This window comes from Teleopsis dalmanni, chromosome 1 (genome assembly GCF_002237135.1).
Source record: "Teleopsis dalmanni isolate 2A chromosome 1, ASM223713v2, whole genome shotgun sequence".
Classification (NCBI taxonomy): domain Eukaryota; kingdom Metazoa; phylum Arthropoda; class Insecta; order Diptera; family Diopsidae; genus Teleopsis; species Teleopsis dalmanni.
Window position 1 is genome coordinate 143,463,484 of NC_051846.1, and position 23,201 is coordinate 143,486,684.

At 32.0% G+C, this 23,201-nt stretch overlaps 2 protein-coding genes across 5 annotated transcripts; one reads left to right on the plus strand and one right to left on the minus strand.

Annotated features, from left to right (window-relative positions):
* Positions 1-589: 589 nt before the first annotated feature.
* Positions 590-2,891, plus strand: LOC119669159 (probable ATP-dependent RNA helicase DDX56). The gene is made up of 5 exons (XM_038078961.1): positions 590-869; positions 928-1,431; positions 1,488-1,726; positions 1,959-2,351; positions 2,413-2,891. The coding sequence occupies exons 1-5, from the start codon at positions 807-809 to the stop codon at positions 2,831-2,833; spliced, it is 1,620 nt and encodes a 539-aa protein (XP_037934889.1). The 5' UTR covers positions 590-806; the 3' UTR covers positions 2,834-2,891.
* A 4,214-nt stretch (positions 2,892-7,105) lies between these two features.
* LOC119669160 (protein a6) lies at positions 7,106-9,625 on the minus strand. Of its 4 annotated transcripts, none has more exons than XR_005251574.1 (3): positions 8,944-9,194; positions 7,596-8,877; positions 7,106-7,533 (listed from the first exon to the last, which is right to left on the minus strand). XR_005251574.1 is itself a non-coding variant. In XM_038078964.1 (3 exons), the coding sequence occupies exon 3, from the start codon at positions 8,873-8,875 to the stop codon at positions 7,772-7,774; it is 1,104 nt and encodes a 367-aa protein (XP_037934892.1). In that variant the 5' UTR covers positions 8,876-8,877; positions 8,944-9,118; positions 9,539-9,625; the 3' UTR covers positions 7,106-7,771. The 4 variants fall into 4 exon arrangements, 3 of the variants coding, with proteins under 3 accessions (XP_037934892.1, XP_037934890.1, XP_037934891.1); XM_038078964.1 differs by adding an exon at positions 9,539-9,625 and having other exon boundaries at positions 7,106-8,877; positions 8,944-9,118; XM_038078962.1 differs by adding an exon at positions 9,511-9,625 and having other exon boundaries at positions 7,106-8,877; positions 8,944-9,118.
* Between the last annotated feature and the right edge of the window lie 13,576 nt (positions 9,626-23,201).

A 23,201-nucleotide genomic window follows, 5' to 3' on the forward strand; every position in this document is an offset into this window, starting at 1 on the left:
TGTTTAAAAATAATTCAAATTTAATATCGAATTTTCTTAATGCAACGGAATATTTCAAAATTAGAAATACACATGCCTATATCTGTAAATAGATATATATTTATAATAACTTATATTATTATAATAAGGATACTCATCTAAACTAATAAATACCTTATAACTTTTATAAACGGATTCATTTATCCACATTATAAGTTAACTGCCAAATCTTGTATTAGAACTCGTTTACACAAGCTTATTAAATTTATACGAAAACTATGCCGAAAAAATTTATCGCATAAATTTATTTGCCGTCAATACAATGTTGCATTCCAATAGAAGCAAGTTATTTACAAAAATATCTTCGCATATACTTTTTAGTTTGGACTTTTTTTAGCATTTTATTTTATTATTTATTGATAGCGACACGGTTGATGGATAAAGTTAACATAAATATTTAATATTGCAACCATATTGGCTAAAAGTTTCGGGCTGGTGAGCTTAGCATTTTATTGCTGATATAAATAGTGCTATCATACAGATGATTGATAAATTTACATAAATATTTCACTAAGTGCGTTCATATAATCGTTTACGTTAGCGCATAAAATAATACCTTTGATAAATTTGAATTTATACACTTTCAACACATGGCAACATGCCAGAATGCCAATGCGATGATTTTTTTCAGTGTACAACTGACATTTGGCGTTGTGATAATATTGACAGCTGGGCACCACTGAAGTTTGTATGAAAACGTGCGCTGCTTTATTTAAGGGAAGTCATTTTGCGCATAAATTGATACGACGCAAAATAAATTTAAAATAATGTCTAAGGAGAACAAATTGTTACAATTCCATGAGATGGAATTGGATAACAGGATACTTAAGGTAAAATACTTATAAACTAATTAATGTTAAAAGCTTTGAACATAGTTTTTGTTTGCAGGCGATTTCGCAGCTCGGTTGGACGGAACCAACTCTTATACAAGAAGCAGCAATACCATTATTGTTAGAAGGAAAAGATGTTGTTGTAAGAGCGCGAACGGGTTCAGGCAAAACTGCAGCATTTGCCTTACCTTTAATACAAAAGATACTAAACTCTAAGCTAAACGCCGCGGAACAATGCATAAGTGCTTTGGTCTTAGCACCGAGTAAGGAATTATGTCAGCAGACGCGTTGTGCAATGGAGCAAATGGCAGATAAATGTGGTCAAGTTATACGCATCGTTGATCTTACATCTAGTGATATAGTTGCACAGAAACATATACTTTCCGAAAGGCCAGACGTTGTTGTCACAACACCGGCGAAAGTTATTGCACACATACAAAGTGGCGCAATGGATTTAAAACATGTTGAGACCGTTGTAGTGGATGAAGCCGATTTGGTCTTTTCTTTTGGTTTCGAAAAGGATTTTAAAAAGTTAGCCACCCACCTGCCGCCAATATATCAAGTAATAATAATATGGACAAATTTTAAGTTTTTATTTTATTAATAAATACTTTGCAGGCTGTTCTCGTGTCCGCTACTATTTCCGAAGATGTTATGAATATGAAAAATATTATATTACACAATCCTGTGATTTTAAAATTGGAAGAATCCGATTTAGTCCCTGAAAGCCAATTGTCGCATCAACGTATCATTGCCGAAGAGGACGATAAACCAGCAATTTTATATGCCTTGCTGAAACTGCGTCTAGTACGTGGAAAAAATGTCATATTTGTGAATTCGGTTGATCGTTGCTATAAGTAAGTTTGCCAAAATGTTATGTTTATGTAAATTTTATAATACAATATATAATAAATAATTTCTTATAATGATGTAAATGTGTAGAAGTAAAGAGTGCGCAGTGCTGTAATGGCAATTGGCGCACATATGGTTACATGTCTAATCTTCTCTCTGAATTTATATACAGTATTATTCAATTATTTTAACATTTTTTTATTGTAATTATTTTAATTTGTTTTCATTTAATTACAGACTAAAATTATTTTTGGAACAATTCAGCGTTAAATCATGCATTTTAAACTCTGAATTGCCTACAAAAATTCGTACACACACTATTAATCAATTTAATCAAGGCATTTACGACTTCATCATAGCCTCCGATGAGCGTGTTTTAGAAAATCCAGGCCGAAAAGGTGATCGAGAGTCTGGTGTATCGCGTGGCATTGATTTTCAGTGTGTTGCCAATGTTATAAATTATGATTTCCCTATCGATGTCAATGCTTATATACATCGTGCTGGTCGTACAGCGCGTGGTACAAACAAAGGTTGCGTTTTATCGTTGGTGGGTATTAAGGATCAAGCTGTGAATGAAGCTGTCGAAGAAAAATTGCGTAGCGGTTATATGAGCGACGAACAAGTCATAAAGTAACTAACCATTATTTATAACAGTTGGCAAAATACTAAATTTAAATTTCATTTTTTATAGGAATTATCAGTTTAAAATGGAAGAAGTAGAACCATTTCGTTACCGTGCACAAGATGCATGGCGTGCCATCACACGTATAGCAGTGCATGAAGCGCGATTACGTGAAATAAAAACTGAAATATTCAACAGCGAGAAGTTGAAAGGATTCTTCAGTGAAAACACTAGAGACTTACAAGTCTTACGTCACGATAAGCCGCTTAAAACAGTCAAGGTTCAGCCACATTTGTCACATGTGCCTGAATATATAGTGCCGAAAGCTTTAAAACGTTTAGCTACAACAAGCACAGTACGAGCTGCAAAAACTCCGCGCACCTATCATTCCAAAACGAAGGCAGCATATGAGAGTAAAGTAGATAATCCCCTGCTCTGTAGTGAGATAGATTATGGCAAGAAACGGGGTTCTATGCGGCGTAAAAAGTAAATTTTATTTTAGTTAATAGCAAATAAATATAAGTTAAGTTTTAAATATTCTATAAAAATGTTTTTAAATTTATTTACTGTTTAACTGTAAGACTACCTGTTGCATTACGGTTCTTTTTTCTAAGATTCAATATGGAAAGTATGATTTTTTCTTTTTGTCTTAGCAAGAATGTATATTATTCAAGCTGCGGTAGCAAAGCAAATTCTGATCTACTCGTTTTAGAAAAGTCTAGATTATATATAATAAAAATATTTATATAAATATTGTTATGGGTCATATTTTTTATCACTTGAACGTTTCATGTATAAATACACGGCTTGAGATCTTTTCCAACAAAATAAGTTCGGCTTATATGGAACTGTTTGGCATCACCATCTTAATATATGAGAAGATTTATGTATATAAGATTTAATAGTTTACCACTTTAGTCTAGTATTTGTTTAGATAGTAAGAACGCGGAACTATTTCTTGAATTAATTGCTGCGTGCAGATACAAGTAGATCATTATAATCTACTTTAATTATATGGTTTATTCCTATCGCTAAATCAAATGTCTGTTATCCTTATCAATATTTATTATCATATATCTTTTTTCTTTTTTTTTTTCTTTCTGTCCAACAGAACCTTTCAGGTTCGAGTCGGTTCCTCTCTGTCCTGTGATTTTCCCATCAACGCCGGTGTCCCTCAAGGCTCGGTTCTAGGACCTCTCCTTTTTAACCTGTTTATAGTTGACATTCCTCTCCCGCGGGCCCCTGTTAAGCAAATCTGCTTTGCCGATGACTGCCTTGTCATCTGCCGGTCATCTAATCCTCACCGCCTTTCCAATGAGCTTAATGCCCACCTTGGATCCCTCTTCGACTATTACACCAGCTGGAAGATTAAACTCAACCCCTCTAAGATCTCTGCCATTACCTTTCTTGGCCAGCAGCGTGATCGTCCTAGAGGTTTTAGCACCTCTAATATTAAGCTTAAGCTTAACAACTCTTCAATTCAGGTTGTCCCCAAGCTGAAATATCTTGGTATTGTCTTCTCATCTCAAGACAATTTTATATCACATGTTGACTCTGCCATCCGTAACGTCCGGTTCAGGCACACGCAACTCAAAACTGCACTTCGAAGACTTAACTGCAAAGTTAAGTTACTCTGCTATAAGCAGCTTATTCGTCCTCTCCTCACTTATGCCTTCCCTATTTTGTCTGCCATCACTTCTGCTCAGATGGAAAGAATCCGCCTGTTTGAGCGGAAACTTCTCCGTGATTGCACCAACTATAAGCGCAAGCCTAATGGCAAGCACTTCTCTATCTCCACTCTGTATAACAATGCCAAGATCACTCGTATTGATGAGTACCTTTTGACCCTCGCTCGTAGGTATCTCACCCGGCTCCACGACCTCCCTCCTGATGTCTCTTGTCCAGATACCCTCCCAGTAGACCTTGTTCTAGCTTTACGTTTTAAACCTTCACAGTACCTTCCCCACTATTTTGATGAGCAGAATCAAAATCCTCTCGCTATTCCTCTTTTTAACCGCAGCTTTCGTGACCCTGGTCACAAAGTATATCACTAGTCTCACCCCCGCTAATTAGCCGTAAACCCACCACCTTCATTATTATGACTACAAGAACAACAACAATAATATACGTTATATTTTAAGTCTAGTTTTATGAGGTTCACTTGTCACACAAAGTAAACAATAGCAGCGCTTACCTGAGACCTACAATTCATAAGAACTGTTCATCGAGCTAGTACAAGATCCCAATAAGTAATACATTTCCGCTATTCTCAATTAAGTGTAACATTTGTCAGAAAAAATAAAAGAAATTGTTTAAAATGCTATGGAGCACACCATTGCCATATTATAGCATTTTCCTGTTAACTTTTAGCTCAACTGATTTGTGGTAATAAACTGAATATTGGATGAACTTTGAATTGGTTACATTAAAGGTCAATAAATGCGCTTATTTACTAAGAGACTTAAATATAGTAGTTTTTACAAATAAAAATACTTTTTTCCAAATACTTTATAGCAGATATATTCAACAATATTTATTGGATTTTTAAGACCAAAACAATACATTAAGACCGAAAAGTTTTCGGAAATTCTCATTTAAAATTCGCGCGCTGTATATTTTTCGATATTTTAAGTTTATGTAGTTTGGCAGCACTGTCCTTAATTACTATGCCAAAAATGAGCGCGATCTGTCAGACAGTTCGTTTACGGCAGCTGTTGAAACCAGTTCACCTCAGTAGGGCGTTGCGAAAAAAACAATGGAAAAAAATATTGAACAAAGAGTTTGCATCAAATTTTGTGTTTCGAACGAAATTTCGTGTGCAGAATCGTTGCGAATGCTACAAAAGGCTTATGGGGAATCAGTTTTATCGAAAACTCAAGTTTATGAGTGGTACAAAGCCTTCCAGGACGGTCGTACGACCGTCGAAGACATTTCGCAACGCACTACTGAGGTGAACTGGTTTCAACAGCTGCCGTAAACGAACTGTCTGACAGATCGAGCTCATTTTTGGCATAGTAATTAAGGACAGTGCTGCCAAACTACATAAACTTAAAATATCGAAAAATATACAGCGCGCGAATTTTAAATGAGAATTTCCGAAAACTTTTCAGTCTTAATGTATAAATCTATATCAATAAGAATATATTATGGAATATATTTAGTTAGGCTAAAAATAATTATTTCTAAAATCTTAATATATTCAAAATAAATGCTGAGACACCATGTCTCTAAAAAGTCCATGAATGTACTAGTTGAGTAGGTTAATAGCGGCGATACTTTGATTTTAATTCATATATGTAATCATACATATAATATAATCTATTCTGTCTATTTATATAGAAAATGCTGAGATTCCATGTCATTAAAAAGTCTATGAATGTACTAGTTGAGTAGGTTAACAGCGGCAATACTTTGATTTTAATTCACCTATATAATTATTCATATAATATAATCTATTCTATCTATTATAAAGAAAATGCTGAGACTCCATGTCTCTAAAAAGTCTATGAATGTACTAGTTGAGTAGGTTAACAGCGGCGATACTTTGATTTTAATTCATATATGTAATCATACATATAATATAATCTATTCTGTTTATTTATATAGAAAATGCTGAGACACCATGTCTCTAAAAAGTCTATGAATAAAGGAATATAGCAAATACTGAGACTCCACGTCTCTAAAAAGTCTATGAATAAAGGAATATAGCAAATACTGAGACTCCATGTCTCTAAAAAGTCTATGAATGTACTAGTTGAGTAGGTTAACAGCGGCGATACTTTGATTTTAATTCACATATGTAATTATACATAAAATATAATCTATTCTGTCTATATATATAGAAAATGCTGAGACTCCATGTCTCTAAAAAGTCTATGAATGTACAAGTTGAGAAGGTTAATAGCGGCGATATTTTGATTTTAATTCACATATAAAATCATACATATAATAATCTATTCTATATATTTATATAGAAGATACTGAGACTCCATGTCCCTAAAAAGTCTATGAATGTACTAGTTGACTAGGTTAACAGCGGCGATACTTTGATTTTAATTAACATATATAATGATACATGTTATATAATCTATTCTTTCTATTTATATATATCACGTATATATTGTATATATATTATAGACACATGTTATATCACACATACAATACATATAATCCTTTTTTTGATAAATCAGCACGTCAGTTAGAGTTAAAAGTAAAGAATCAACCAAACGTAATTTGGAATAATAATATTAAACCTTTTTAGGTTGCTTATTTTAAACTATATAATAAATTGGACTATAAATTTATTGTGTAAGATGAAGTTCATCTATATAAAATATAGAGAGAACTTCAGCCTTTCTTATTCACTGCTAAACTGCAATGATACTGAAATCTTTGCCTTTGTAATTAATCAAGAGATACTTAATTACTTTGACTATATATGTATTATCTCTTGTACCAATATTTGATTACTGATAGAATTAAATAAAATTAAATCCTAAATGAAACGCACTCATTCCTAAAATTAGTTTCATAATGTTTGAAAATTTACCTGATTAATGATTATTTTTCAATCTGAACTTACATTCGTTTATGAGGCTTAACAGTTCACTCAAAAATATTACACTTTTTCACAAAATTTGTATAAATTTCAATTTATTTTTCATTATCTTCTATCACTTTACAAAGCAAAACAATGTTTGTACGTTGATTCAAAATTATATATGAATGAATATTCATATTGCGAAATAATATTATAAACAATATATAGAGTACTGTTCTACTTTGTATAAACGAGTTAGTTATATAAATAATTCAGTTTGATCCACTATATATACATCCATATCTTAACTTACTTAAAAAAAAAAAATAAAAAAAATATAGAGAAATAAATTAAATTATATATGTTTAATTACTAAATGTACAATTATTCGTTTTGAAAAATCAACCGAGCAATTTAGTAAAATCTTACTTAAATTCAATTTTTAACAGAAGTAAAAGGACCAAGCAATTAAAAATTTGTCAAAATACAAATCGCATAAAATAAACCTAAATAAGCTATATTTAAACGTAGTACATTGTAGCACAAGTTCTATAAATACTTCTTAAAAGGTATTACACAGTCAGTCGGTATACTTTGGCTTAGCCTTGCACGTATAGCTTTCCGAGTTTGAATATTGTATTTAACAAATTCTAAAAAATTATTAAAAAATGACAAAATAAAATATACTAAGATGCATGCCAACAATTTTTACATTATGAAGAGTTTGTTTGTTAGGCGACTACTCCATCAATTCGCGTAACCTTACAGCTTGCATTGATACCCGTGTCGTGTTTAAATATAGATTAATGGCATAATACTGCATAAAATAACTTCATATAAAAACTATTCTTAATTCTCATTTTGCTTCGACGGAAACCAATTTTCACTTTAACGTAGTTTCCTTCGTTTTGGTACGTTCCGTCCATCTGTGGAATTGGCTAGCGGCAACTGTATCTGTTGTACTGATAAGTGTGGCTGCTGTTCTAATAGTTTTTCTGGTGTTATTTGTGCTTCTTGTTGTGATTCTTCTTCGTCTGAGATCAGTGATATGCTTAAGTCGCTGGAGAGTTTTAATGACACAGGTGCTGGTTGTAAAGTTGCTGGTGGTACATTTGCTATATTTTTACGACGTATATTTGGAGTGGTTTGCTGTCCATTTGTAAATTCGGGTAAACCACATGAAGCCAAACCTTCGCGCAATTTGGTGAGTGACAATTCATAGATTCTATTTGCAATAACTGTATGCACTGTTGTTTCATCTGGCAGCATGGGAAATATTTCATTTACTGCTGCTTTTGTGCAGTGTCCAGCAGTTGATGAGCGCGGCACAATTGACACTGTTACTTCTTCATCCACCTGCGCTACTTGCGGTGCTTGTCGTAATTGTGCTGCTTGTGGGTTTAGCGTAGCTTGCTGCGGCACAACGGCCGTTATTGAAACATCTGGCTCTGGTGTTGGTTTCAAGCAATTTGGCATGTTTTCAATATTTGAACTGGAATGTATGAGCCGCTCATGTTTGACTACAGTTGGAATTTCCACATCACTGTCGTCTGTAAGTACAATACTTTCATTAACAATTGTGGGCTGCGACAGACGTTTCGGTTTTTGTGCTTTGCGCTTTCGTTTAAGCGTTAATACTTGCTGCTGTTTCTGTAAGTTTTGTACAGGAATGAGCGTTATGTTGGGTGTATTACACAATTGTATGCTGCCACTTGGATGTTGTAATAAATTTTGTACATGTTTTAGCGGTTGTTCAACCGGAGTGTTCTCTTCATCTGATAACAGATCTATTGTCACATCTGGCTTCAGATTATTGAATGTTGTTTTTCGTCGTTCAGTCTTTTCAGTTTCTGAAGCGAGTTTTGCAAGATATTCTTTCCGCTTCAAAAGTCTACGTTTAAGTCGCTTATTTTGAAATAGTTGCGGTGATATATAGAATGGGGCGGAATGTTTGGGGTTTACACTATTTTGTTGAGCATTGGTGCCACTCATTTCTGTAAATTACAAATAAAAATAAAAATATTACCGGCTTTTACTTTGTGGTTCACATTTCTACTTACTGTTTACTAATGTATATTACTGTATTAGGCTTATAATTAGTTGTTCTCCGGGCTTAGACTAATATCTGTTAGCGGTTGTTTCTCTGGAAAAGGCTTGTACAGTTTTTGCAATTAAATGCACTTGGCTGCATATTAACCGTGCCTGCTTTTTAAATGGAAGGCCACTGTTTGCCTACTTATTATTACAAATAACATTATAAAATTTTATTTCTCAGCAAAATATATTATTAATTTATATAGATAAATTTAACACAAAAATCTAAAATTGCATTACAAACTAAAACTCCGTATTTATTTTGGTTTTGATGCTGCAAATTCTGGAACTGTCAAACGAAACAAAGGCAAATGATGAAAATGCATGGTTGCATTTTGAATATTAATTTCACTTCTATTAATAACTTATTAAATATTATTTGATCAATAATTAGCAGAAAATTTAGGTATGTAAATATTTATTTATTGGTTTTATTTAATATTTCTGGTTAAACTTTTAAATTTATTTATTAAACATCTTGTAAAATTTTCACATTGGTAACACCTAATTTACCTAATTTTTATCAAATTTACCCTTTTTGATATTCTAGTAAATACCAACATTTGTTGCCATAATCTGCATTTTTAAATTACACCGTTTACATTATTCATTGGAGATTAATTTTGACTTTGTATAAAAAAATTATAATATAAATATAAAATTTTGTTTCACAGCAAAAATTTAACAAATTTTATTTATAATTATATATAAAAGTTTTCAACAAATTTAATGAAAATTGTTGTTTTGAATAGATTTTGGCATTTCTTTTCCAATTCTTCTAAGATCGTAAAAAAAATTACGATATTAAGTCATGTGCAGAGTTGCACAGAAGAGTAAGCACCATTTCTAAGGAGATTAAAAATTAATCTTGGCGCTTAAAACAAGTTGCTAAATTGTGTTTTGCCACATAAATATAAGCATACTAAAATGATTTTATATGAAATTGGATACAAGTAATGCCGTTTCTTTTATACTCGACAGAGTTTTCATTTTTGACAGCATACTTTTAGAAAGTAAATAGATGAATATATGGAAATTTAATTTTAAATTATTTTATTGGGCTGTTCAAATTACGACCAACGACATGTTTTTAATCTACCACAATTACGCAAATTTACTTTTGGTGTACTAGTAAAACCACATTATTTTATTTTCATGGTATATTTTATTTTTGTCGAAAACAACTATGAACATGCGGCCCTCCAATGTGTACAGTGATTCGTATTGTCCCGCTATCGCATCTGGTCTGGGCAGCCCTGGTGTGAACGATTAAATTTTTTTAAATAACTTTAGCAGAATTCGATAGATAAGAGTATGTTACCACTGCTTACTTTCTAACTTACTAAGTAAATTTCATTAGCCATACAATGAGCTTCCGTTCTTTTTCATTTACATTGTTATCGTAATTTGACATATTTGACACAAGAAATAAAAAGTAAACATAAACCAACAAGAGGTAAGAGTTTTTTAAAATATTTCTTTTTTATAAATAAAATATACAATTATTATATAAGAATAAGTTTATATATCAAATATATATTTGATATCATTATATAATGTCATATATTGTTTAATAAAATATATTCATTTCAGTAGGGTATCAAGACAGAAAATGGATATGAGCTCACAAGTTTGTATGGTGGATTTATAATGTTTGTAATTCATTCAAATAAAATGTTATTAATATTAGGAAAAAACAAAAGAATTCGGAATATATGGACTGAGGGTGGTGAACAGTTATTTATATTGGCCACATAATGGCAGAAACACATTGAAAAAAAGAGAAACACGGTTGATGAAAAAATGCTCAAGACAGTTGATAGAATAATCAATTTTAAAGATGGAAAGAGGATATCCGCACGAAAGGACCGTAGCGGACGTAATGACGAGTGACTAGTCAATATTTTTTTTTTTATTTTTAAATTTTTCAATTCTTTGTTTATCATTAGTATAGTTATAGTGCATTTTATTTTAAATTCTTTTTATATCTTTATTTATTATTAATGCAGTTATAGTTCATTTTATTTTTAATTTATAAGTTATTAGTGTTAAACTTACTGAAATTAAATAAGTTTTATGTTCATTGTACGTTATTTTTATTATGCACCCACTGCTAAATTCATGTTATGAACAATATAACAAACATTATGCATTAAATTATTTAAACTTTTTGCATTTTTCATGCTGAATTATTTTCTTCTGACAATACAAAATTTAATGCCAGCTGTTTACATTATATGTTTTTGACATATAAAAGTTCTTTCCAATCCTTAAGTAACTTGTGCTAATGTAAACGACATTAGCAAAAACAAAACTAAATACGCTTAACATTTAGAAATCTGAATTTATTTAGATCGAGGTGAGAGAGAGAGAGAGAAAGACAGAGGTTATTAAATATAACCTTTATGACAGTTAATCACGAAAACAGCGAATACAAAGGGATATGATGGAAGGAAGAGCTAGTATCTCATTGAAGTATATAAAAAGTATTTAAAGAAGAGAATCTTGTGCCCAATAGTTAAAATCAAGTCAAGAGGAATAGTGCTAGTGGGATGAAAGTCAGTAGGAAAATCATCTAGCCATGAGACATATCACTGGCCAGACTGTTATGTTGGAAATAAATAAGTTAAATAGAAGTGGACCTGAAATGGAGCTTTTGAGTTTATTAACAACTATAGACTGTAGCGGATAAATAACTTGTAATCCAAATAGCAGAGACTGTCGTGTGTAGGAGTAAGAATACTATTCAATTCTTTATAGCAAAGTAAAAAATCTTACACTGCATTTATTATACACTGACTGCCATGTATTTTTTTATTGATGTTTATAGAAGGATATTAGTTATTGGGTGTCAGATCTAATGAGTGCAATAAGTTGAAGAATAGTATAAAGTGGAACTCGTATAATTTGGTGGTCGCTATTATTCACTTTTAACATTCTATATAGTCATATAGTACTAACATCTGCTCCATTTAAGAGTGTCTTTTTTACAATTTTGTTCTTTAATATTAAAAAATATTAGGTACTGATAGTTTATGCCTTCTGCATCCAAAAATTTAGATAAGACACATTTTTGGATCGATACGTCTATAGTTATTCTCTCACTTTTATTACCGACTGCTTTTCCTTCGGTAGACTCTTGCTTAAATTTCGGAGTGTGGTGATGGAGTAACGTTTTCATTATTGGATTATTTTCCACAATTGTTCAGTTATTCACTAAAATGTATTATACGTTTAAATATTTTGTGTTTTAATATTTAATCATCTGGCTATATTATTCTCATCAACGGGACTAAGATCACATACTTGGATTTATAGAGATTTATTAAATAAACTCATTGCTTAACACATTTTTTAAAATATTGAAAATGACTTTTTCGCTGTAAATTGTTTCAGGGTTATTGAACCTAAAGATTTCTTCAAGAATTTGTTACTTCAGATTTATTGTTTTTAAATTTTTAAACATTGCAAGTTTCGTATCAAAATTCTTTTCTGTATCACAAATATTGAAGATCAGTAATATTTTTATTCCACGATTTAATGCTATGCCTTCTATTCGATTGAAGCATTGTTTTAGTTAGGTTATACTGGCGATCTCTGGTGGATCTACTTAGACCTATTGACCCATTGTGTTACCGTATATGTAGAAAAAAACTCAGGGTTTAAAACTACATAGAATATTTGGAGAAGCCTGAAACGCTATTTAGTGTCAGGTCTTGTAATTGATCAAGATCCGCAAGGAAGGGGGCTCCTAAAGTGTTGAGTCGCCGCCGTGCATGAGCTAGGCAAAAACATAGTAGTTGAGAAGCAGTCTCATCGTCTTCCCCACAGCTGCGACAGGTTTGATTGAAAGGAAGACTTAATCTTCTAGCATGGGTATTTAGTTTACAGTGACCTGTAAGTAAACGTACCAAAATATGGATATCTCTACGGGATATCTCAATGAGAATTTTGGGTTCCCTTTCATCGGAACCTGGCCAGATTGCATACAGATGCCTACATATCGTTGAGTCTTCCTATTTTTTTTCAATAAAAATTTCATAAGCGGAAATAAGAACATAATTTGTTTGCAATGTCGGGAAAGCACCAATAAAATCATTCATTCTGGGACAGATATATAGAAGAGATTGCGTAGAGTTAGCAGATCTAACTTTTTAAATCTTCAATGTGGGTTCATTTAAATTACACTGGTCCGAGCGTTGATGTGTAGTTATATCAAAAATAATGAAGGATTAGCAAATTGCACAGTCTGAGTATTGTGAATCTTTTCATTAATATTTAACTGAAGTTTCAGTAGGTGAAAATAGATTCGAAAAAAAGACTATTGATGCCATTAGATATACCATCAATCAATCAAACCATGTAAATTGATAACTATTTACCAAGTCTTTATTTCTCATTTTTATTTGAAATTTCTATTTTCTGTAATTAGAACCTCAATGTGACCTTTCTTAGCATTTGTAAAGGGTTCAATAAGTTTCTGAGTCAATACTTGACTGAATCCTCGTCGCAATTATTATAATTATTATTGATATTACAGTAACTAATCATCTATTTATGTTTAATATTTAAGAGTTTACATTTATGTATAGAAAAAATTTGTCAATCTATTTTTCGTCAGAGAAAAATAACACACATAATTCAAAAGTAGTTTTTATAACATATATTTAAAAAATTAAAAATCTGAATCATTAGAGAAGAATCATTAGAGAATGTTCAATACATATAAACTATACTGCATATGAAACCAAGCACCTGAAAGAAATAATAGAGATTGAAATATTTCAAGGCATTTAAATAAATTCAGAGTTCACCAAAGGTTTCCTAGATTATTCCCGTTCTTTAGTTTTCGCTGTAAATCCCTGGCTTTGGCGTTCTTTGATAGTTTATTAAACTGTTCATCAGTGAACATAAGATATATATTTAATTATTTAAATTCGACGGGATGAATCTAGTCTCTACTCTTTTATACTTGGGGTTCTTGCAAGAAATGTGATAGCAAAACGGCGAAAAATCGCTAATTGAAGTACATGGAAGTTATCCAATGGCTTCCCACTTCAACCAACCAACCAACCAACCCGTTCTTTAGAGTTTATAACATTCCATTCATTTATGTTAAGTTATTAAGTTCATCAACTATTGTTAATACATAGTAATTAAAAGTCGTAGTTAACTACACTTAACTAATCCATATTGAATTATGTTATATTTGATGAAAACTATTAAAAATTAGGTCAATAAATGAGTTACCAACTAATATTTGTATTCAAATGGGAGTTCTCTTCAAGTAATATTTTCGTACATGATGTTAATGCTTTCAATTTACATTGAAGTCCCCATGCTTTTAACAGAACTCCACGTCTTAATTTATTTTAAGCTATTTAGCCTTAGTACCAGAGCAAGTTGGCGCCCAGCACACGGTTCGTTGAACGACACTGTGACCTCTCGTGAGAAAAAACGAAAGGAACCAAAGGAAAATAATTTTTATTTACCACTTTGACGTACATAATAATATTTTATCGGTACAACGGCACCTCACGACGCACATACGGGAACATCGCGTTTAATTTATTCCAATCCCGTTGTAGTAACTCAAAGATATCTAATACATAATGTAAGACAAAGGACGAGTGCGAATAATGCCGAAGGCACACGAAGAAATATAGCCAGCAGTAACGTCCATAAAGTATAAAGCAGCCGGCACACACACTGTCAAACGACGAGTGCTCGTGTTGTATACTAAATTTGGCACCACCCACTTAAGTTGAGTGTTTTGGGGATTTTTAGGAGCATAGACGATGGATGTGGGACGAGACGTCTAATATTGCGGCGGTTGTTTACTTTTTAGCAAATACCGGTTGCTTTGCCGGCTGTTGAGTGATTCGGCATTGCGCAAGAACTGTCGGAAATGAGTCGATTTCCATTTAAGCTTTTGCAGATTTTCCTTTGAGCACATTTTTGCGCAACCAAATAACAGATTGTGCAGGTCAAAAGTTTAGTTGGTGTGCAACCTTCAAGCGAGTCAGGTGGTTTTTCGTTTGGAGTGGAAATAATTCGAAAATACGTAAACTCATAGTTTTTTTTTCAATAGCAGGTCATTATAGCGAGATCCTTTACGAAATATTTATAACTTTTTGAATTTAATTTTTAAAATTATTAACTAAAAGAAATAATTTTTATTTTGTATAATTATAATTAAAAGAAACTTGCAAGTGATTGACAAAAACTATACTTTGTTTGGTTGTAAGAGTAATAAATATGACGTCACTAGAAGCGATTTCATTTCAAAAAATAGATTATTAAGTTTTTTTAATAGTTCGGTAGTTATAAGTGGATGATTCAGAAGCTATATATACATACATTATTATTAAAGATAACATTTTTAGTAATTTATTAAATCAAGATCATCGTAAGTTAGATGATAAAGCACAAGGACCTCTACCTCTTCTGTGCCCCTATCCCCTAAATTAATTTTAGATATTTCAATATTATAGTATTCATGCTGAAAATTGCGCTGATAGTGCTCAGATATCTTAGGTTATTTAAATAATTCATAGACAAATAATTCTAATTAATTTAAAGGATTTCGAAAGATTTCCCATCTTTTATTTTCCAAAAGCATCTCTATTTTATTTTGTGGGTAGATTGGTTGGTGTCTTCCTACGAATGTAAGGTGATTTGAATATGTTCATTTCACTCCTAAATGTGCAAATATTTTAACGGTTGATGGATTTGAACGAGTTTTTAGGAGGTTTGAAAACAAATTGATTGGATTGTTTATATTATGGAAGAGTTTTATTGCACTACATCTTTTATATGTTTAAATAATTGAAACATCCAAAGCCGATATTTTTCTTTTTAAATAAGTTTCCTATGAGTCGTACTATTCCATCGATTAGGACAGTAGGGTTATGAAACTCTCTTTGAGAACATTTATTTATTCCTTTATAGATTATGTCATTATGATAGCTTATCCACTGCTTCTAGATAGTCAACATTAATTGTATTGAAAGATACGTAGGTATCAACTTAGAGTATTAGCTATCTAATCATAGTTACGAGAGTTGTTTAATAAAATATTTCTGTAATATTTATTCACAAACTGAAAATATTTAAGAGTTTAGTTCCAGATTATGTTTTCAATATGGCCTAGTCTATATGTTATACTTTCACAATTTTTATGTTACAGATTTTATTATATGTGAAACTTCTGCGAGACTTAAAGATTTAGAATCCTTAAAAATACATATGAGATTCAGCAAAGCACTTCACTCATACAAATACAAGTGAAGAATGGTTGCAACTATATGAATACTAATACTAAAAGGCGCGCATAAAACTATGGTAATTGAAAAATTAACACTGGAGTTATACCTTCCAGTTATAACAAAGCTATTTCCACTTTGCTTCAATAGCTGCTTTCTCGGTTTCTGGTAAAAGAGCAACCTAAATTTGTGGCAATCAGACTCAATGCTTTCTCCCGCTAATTTAGAATTGATATACGGCTCACTATACTAAGTCAAGATTTGACAGTCCCTGTGTTAATTGACTATATTTTCTCTAACCCAGCCCTTTCTTTGGGGTTCGATCCTTTTATACTTAGTAGGGATAATCAGATTTGCAGATTTGCAATGGCCAAGCTGAGCATAGCTAAGAAAACTTTGGCAAATGAACTCTTGGGACTCTTTCTGATCTGTTTAGGAATAACGCTAAACCGTTGTACCACAACGGGCCATTATTTAAGTTCAAGGTGGTTTTAGGCACAAACTCCCTACTACAACCTAATCTAAGCTATATGGATATACGTTATAAAACAGAAATGTAACCATTCAATTCTCTTTTCTTGGCCTTGTTTTGAAGAATTGTTAGAGGTTTTTGGATTTTGATCACATCAAATAAATATTGTGTGATTAAAAAATAAAATTATAAATTTTACTAATGGTATAACTGAAGTTACTTGTTGTTAGCAGTATGTAGAGTGCAATAAGCCATATAGGGTTAGTAAATTTTATCATTGAATTGGGAAATAATTTGCCACACATTTAAATGTGCCGACTGAATAACAAATTGATACTGTATTTGCACATTAAGGCTACCGAATAAAATCTATTGACAAATATAAATATTGTAAAAATGTATATATTCACTAAAATAGCGGATAATAAAATTCAAAAAACCAATTATTTCCATAAATTATACCTTCCGAATTGTGCTATTAAATATAAATTTTGACTTCATTAATAAATTCCAGGGTTTGTGTTGTTATCAGTGAAATTCGCACAAATTCTATGCGCGATTAGTGAGTCGTAGGGATGACTTGTGGGGTGACACAAAACTAAACAGTAAAGCTGGAGGTTTTGTGATTAGTGTGTGGTATATGAATACTCCAATTAGTGGAATACGAAAAATTAGCCCCATAATTTAATCAAAAGTATGCACACAACAATGCTGGTGATGCCTATGAAACCCTCATTGGTGATACTTGTGTGTCACTTTACTGCGTTTTATCTAAAGTATTTAAATGGAATTAAAGTGCTGTTAAGAGTTCAGGACTTTCTAGTTAATGTTAGTCAAAGTATATTAATAGCAAATTCATTGCGTATTTAGTGGAATACAAATTGTTCTGATGATCTAGAATTAGATATATTAGATTCGACCTATGTTTGGTAAGGATTGGAGAGCGTGTGCTGATATAACTAATATCACTTACACTCGAAGACAGCTATTGCCCATTGAGATACCGTCAAAATTGCTTAAAGCATACAAGTTACACTAATCGTTATTATCTCCGTATAATATATTATCCTTAATAAACTTCTCTGATCTTCCATATACTGTAAAGATGATTCGGCAAGTCTATTTCCGTTATCATTGCCAGCCCAGTGAAGAAATGATACCCAAGACATTATTGTCACTTTGTACTTCTAGATAAAAATATAGAAAGTGATTGACGGATTCTATCTTATTTTGATTGTAGCAACCCATGCACAAGTCACTTATCAGAATATAATATGATACAAATATCGTCGTAAAGACACCGTGCCCTGTTAGTATTGCCGTAAGTAACGAAGAATAGGTTTGTTGAAGCCCAAAACTTTTTATTTTTATTCCTGTCTCAAAGTCGAATGCTATTAGAATTTATATTGACATGGTGGTCTCACCTGTATGTATTTTATAACCCCTTTTGGCCATTTCATCTCATCTCATATACTCTTCTTTCAACAATTCGGTATTCATTTAACTAGTCTGAGTCGGTCGTACACTGAATCTGCAGTATCTTTTAGTATTCACGAAAAAAAACATATTAAGATGATAATAGTTTTTAGTGCTAAATTTAGTTTGCAAAATGCAGCATACCGAGCAGTCAAGTAGGTGACCTTATTGGTCACTTTGTTCTGGAATTATAGTTAGAAAATTAGTATCTTAGCCACTATTGCTTCTGGTGTAAATTATGTGATTCTGCAGAATCCTATTGAAAAGTTTATTTTTCCTCATGAAAATATTTAATTGATCTTATTTTCCGATCACTTTTTAAAACCTATTCGCGGAAGATATTGGCATTATCTTTGACTGTCAGAGTCCAAACACTCCAACGAAATGCGACTATCGATCGACATCAGTCTACCATCTATGACTGATTCCTGTTAAAAAATACCAACTTCACAAGTTTTTAAGCATTACTTGTTTCCTATGAAGATTTCGGTTGATTTAGCACTTATCCGAGCATCTTCAGAATATTTTGCAACTCTGCTAAGACTTAAAAGCGACTACCGCTTTGTTCTGCTGTTTTCATAATTTTTAAATTGTTGCTTTGGTGGGTTGAATATTCGTGTAGTATTCTTCTTTAAATCTATAGTATTGAGTATTTATCTTTCACCCCCTTTAATGAACAAGTCAGCTACGTCTACTGACGCGTAAACTGCTTAGCACTACGGTATTGCTGCTAACAGGTCATTGCTTATTAGAAAGACGCTAAGATACTAGGTCTACCTTATTATGTCGGTGTTTTGGATGTACGGATGAGAGGGAAATTGTACTCTATCTTATGGGGAAGATGATGTAAAGAAGATAAGAGAGATTCAAAAATTTTGAAGTTCTTTTTCTTGTCGACTTGACAGTGCTGTCATCCTGAAAAATTATTGATTTGGACAACTTTATAGACTTGTCAGACTGGACAGTGCTGTCATCCTGAAAAATTATTGATTTGGCCAAGTTTATAGACTTGTCAGATTGGCTTACTTTCACTTAAATGGGAGAGTTATGCTTTATAACATTACTCGTACGCTGCACACTGCGTTAATATCGGGAAGCGTCCTGGTCTGTGCATAAATAACGCTAATTCATAGCGGGTCATTATTTGAATTCAAGTGAGCTTTGGGTGTGAGGGTGCCACGTTAACTTAACCTAGCGGAACCCGTTTTATAATCACTTCCTGTGAGGTTCTGATTCCTGGTAAGAGGTTTATCTATACTTAGTTGTGTAGGAAAGTGTTACAGGGTTTTTTTTAGTTTTGAGAGCAAGGCAATTGTTGCTTTTTTGCTGCATATATGTGAGAGCGTTTCACTCTTACAATTTTAATGAATTTAGTTTTTTATGTTATTATTTATATTTTGAGAAGGATCTTTTAGGCAGGAGTTGTTAATACTTCTTTTATCAGCACTATCTGGTGTATCCACTTGTTGTTATCAGTTGTTTATGCAATCAAGGTATCAATTGTTTTAGTAATCAGATGGCGTGTTTAGTTTCTGTTAAAGTCGATATTTCAAAAAGTAAGTTACTTCGACATATAGCGTAGTGCAAAAAGCTACTCAAAATAGCTAATTCGACTCTAACTCATGGACAAATGGGTGTGCCTGGGAAATCAGCGCAAAAGGTTTATGATTTGTAATAGTAGTAGCACTTTTCCCATTTTAAAAAAGTAAATATTTTGTTACTTGTAATAAAACTTGTGCTATCGTATTACTAAAAAGCCAAGAGTTAAAATCATTTAGAACCTTTGACAAAGCTTAAGATGCTATTCAAAGGGAGGTTCTGAAGTTCGCCAAGCTCCTCAAAAATGAAAGCCCCTGAAGTGTTAAGGTGGCGTTGCGCATGTCCCGGACAGAAGCAAAGCATGTGAGAGGCATTTTCATCATCTTCACCACAACTGCCGCAGATATAGTTGGAAGGGAGATTTAGTCTCATAGCATGGGTACCTAGAATACAATGACATGATATCAGTTTTGCAGTAGTACAGTCTTGCAGTAGGTTTACTACTGCAAGACTGATATCTCTACGAAGCATCTCTATGAGAGAGTTCGACTTTCTTCTAAAGGTATAAGATGTGGTTTTTCCATGTGGCCTTATTAAAAAGTTAAGCACAGGAAGAACTCAACACCATTTTGCATGCTGTCAGTCATATGCCCAGATTGTTTAGGTGGTTTCCTTAAGCACCCCTTTACAATTGTCGAAAATATCCTTATGACCGGGAACGCAGACTAGAGAGATATTGAACTGCGTTGACATCTCATTTAGAGATGTGTAGTAGTTAAAGACTGTCCTAGATGTAAATTGGACTGAACTCAAAGACATTAAAGCAGCTGGACTATCCAATAGTATATACATATTCCGAAATCAAAGGTAACCCTAATAGCGTTTTCGATTGACAAATCTAGGATGATTTTTTCAATCAAGTTGCCCTTTTAATGCACTTCTAGTGCAGTTTTCATTTTCGATTGTCAAACCTTGAGCAAAATTTGTAACAATCCAGATTAGCTTTCAACACTCTAGATATTTTGTCAGAGTAGCAAGATTACCCTGAAATTAACAGCTGTTTTATATGATTTGACAGATAAACTGTAATTTCATTCGATATATCTTTTATGTATTAGTGAAAAATATAAATGGCTACTGGCAAATTCAGATTTGATCCACATTCACCAATCGAGAAAGCCATAATTTTTATAAGTTTTTTAATAATTTAATAATTTTTTATTAGTTTTACTTCACTCTTCTCGAGGTGCTCCAACGCAGTTTTTTTAGTTTCCTAAAATTACAGTTATAAAATTTCTGATTATTTCTGGTTATTTTTGTGATTTTTTACAGAATGCACTTTTGTAATTAATTTAATTTGTTAATCCTACATACATAGCATACATTTAATTGGCAATATTACCACTTCCGCAGATTGGTTTATTTTTTATTATTTAAGTTGTCCTTCCGGTATTTGGACGACAAAATGGCTTTTGTGGCTACGCTGTCAGCGACACACATATAGGCAAGCGTAATTGTTTGCGCTAGTGTGCGTGGCAAACAGCCGTAACACCGCATATTACCAATTGCACATGTTTGTGTGTGTGTATGACAGCTTCGCTGATAAGCTAGAAGTTGTAATAAAAATTTTCCAAAAAAAAAAAAAAACAGGAGGAAGCGAATAAAAAAGCACCAAACTCAAACTCAAACTCAACTGAACAATGCTTAAATAATTGGCAACGCGGACAGTAATAATTTAAATGTTTAATTTTGGCCAGCCTGATTTCGTTTCATTGCTGCCTGCATTCGCCTTGACCACTGATTGCAATGCAGTGTCGCGGCCGTGTGCATATATATATGTGTGTGTGTGTGTGCAGATGTGACTTTGTTGTTGTTGTAATTTAACAAGCGGCTAATTGTTGTTAATCAATTGTTAACATTCTACATTAAATTTAAAAATACAACAAAAACAAAAAGCATTATTTGTTGCTTTTATTTATTTAAATTTATTTAATTTCGCATTTAATTTGTCAAAAGCAGTTTAACTGATGTTTGACTTTTATTATTCGCTCTCGTTCACTCCAAGTAGTTTTTTTTTTGTTTTTTGTTGTTTTTGTTTTTGTTGTTTTTATTGTTGACACAATATTTTTTCAAAAGTCACATAGTAGAAATTGTTTGTTTTTCTTTTTGCATATTTTACCATTATTGTTGTGTTTTAAATTTTTTTGTTTTTGTTTTTTTTTTAGCATTTTGCGGTTGTTGCGCCTGCATGTATGCAATGCTTTGTCACTGTTTTATTGTGCACCATAATTAAAACATTTTATGTTGGTATTTAAAAATTATCTCTTTTGTCACATAATTGAATTTTTGAGTAGATTTGTTATAGTCATAAAATCAAAAGGCAAAAACTCTGGCCCATATACCCACCAACCGACTTAAGCCCATATTCACGTAAAATAGCATTGATAAATGTTCGATTGCAGCATTGACAGCTTTTTATGGCGAATATATCTATTATTAGTTTCGAAATGGTGAATACTTGAGCCAGAAATACTGTTGAAATATTTTTATAAATATTAATGCGCATTATAAATTCTTTAATAAAATTTAATTTTGGTGATTTTGTTTGTTAATTATTAACAATATTTTAACGCAGATTGTGGAATCGTTATTTTAAACTTAAAATGCGTGAATAGCAATTATTATTTATGGTTGTATTGCAAATTGGTTAATATAAAGCGAAAATAAAAAAAAAATTAAATTAAAATGATATATATTTTTGAGTGCATTCTACATATATATTTTTGATGTACTAAGTTAAATTAATACTTCAACTGAAATTAAGGTATAGTAATTTTAAGTTTAAAAACATAAACCTGAGTTGGAGTTACAATGGAACCAATTTAAACAATGATGTTCATTATAACAATATACATATAATCACCCTTACCGCTGGTGGGGAGAAACAATATATATTTGATGAGGCATTGATTGTAAGTCAAAAACTGATTTTATTTAAAATTTGTTTGTCTTTCATATAAAATAAAATGCAACCATAATTAATTTTATAGTGCAAGATATACAATAATTACTGAAATTAATTTATTATTTAATTTGTACAGACTGCTTACTAAGGAGTAGGTGCGAGCCAATATTAACTTATGATCTAATTCTTAATTTTTTTTTGATTCGTCAACATAAATATTTTTGTATATTATTATATTTAAATATTTTAAATATATTTAAAAGAAATATAGTATATAATGCGAAGTATCACTTGGGGCCATGTTATGTAGAGTGTCTTCGGCATGGCAAAATTGGCTCTTACGGGCTATGACGAATATGCACGTTATGTAGAGCGTCACATCTATCTTTTGGTAGTTTTTGTTGTGTCTAAATTTAAGACAAAATGTAAATATACTTACTTACTTACTACTGTCCTCTTCTTCTCGTGGAGTATAGGGCCTCTGTCATAGATCTAAACCTAACTCTG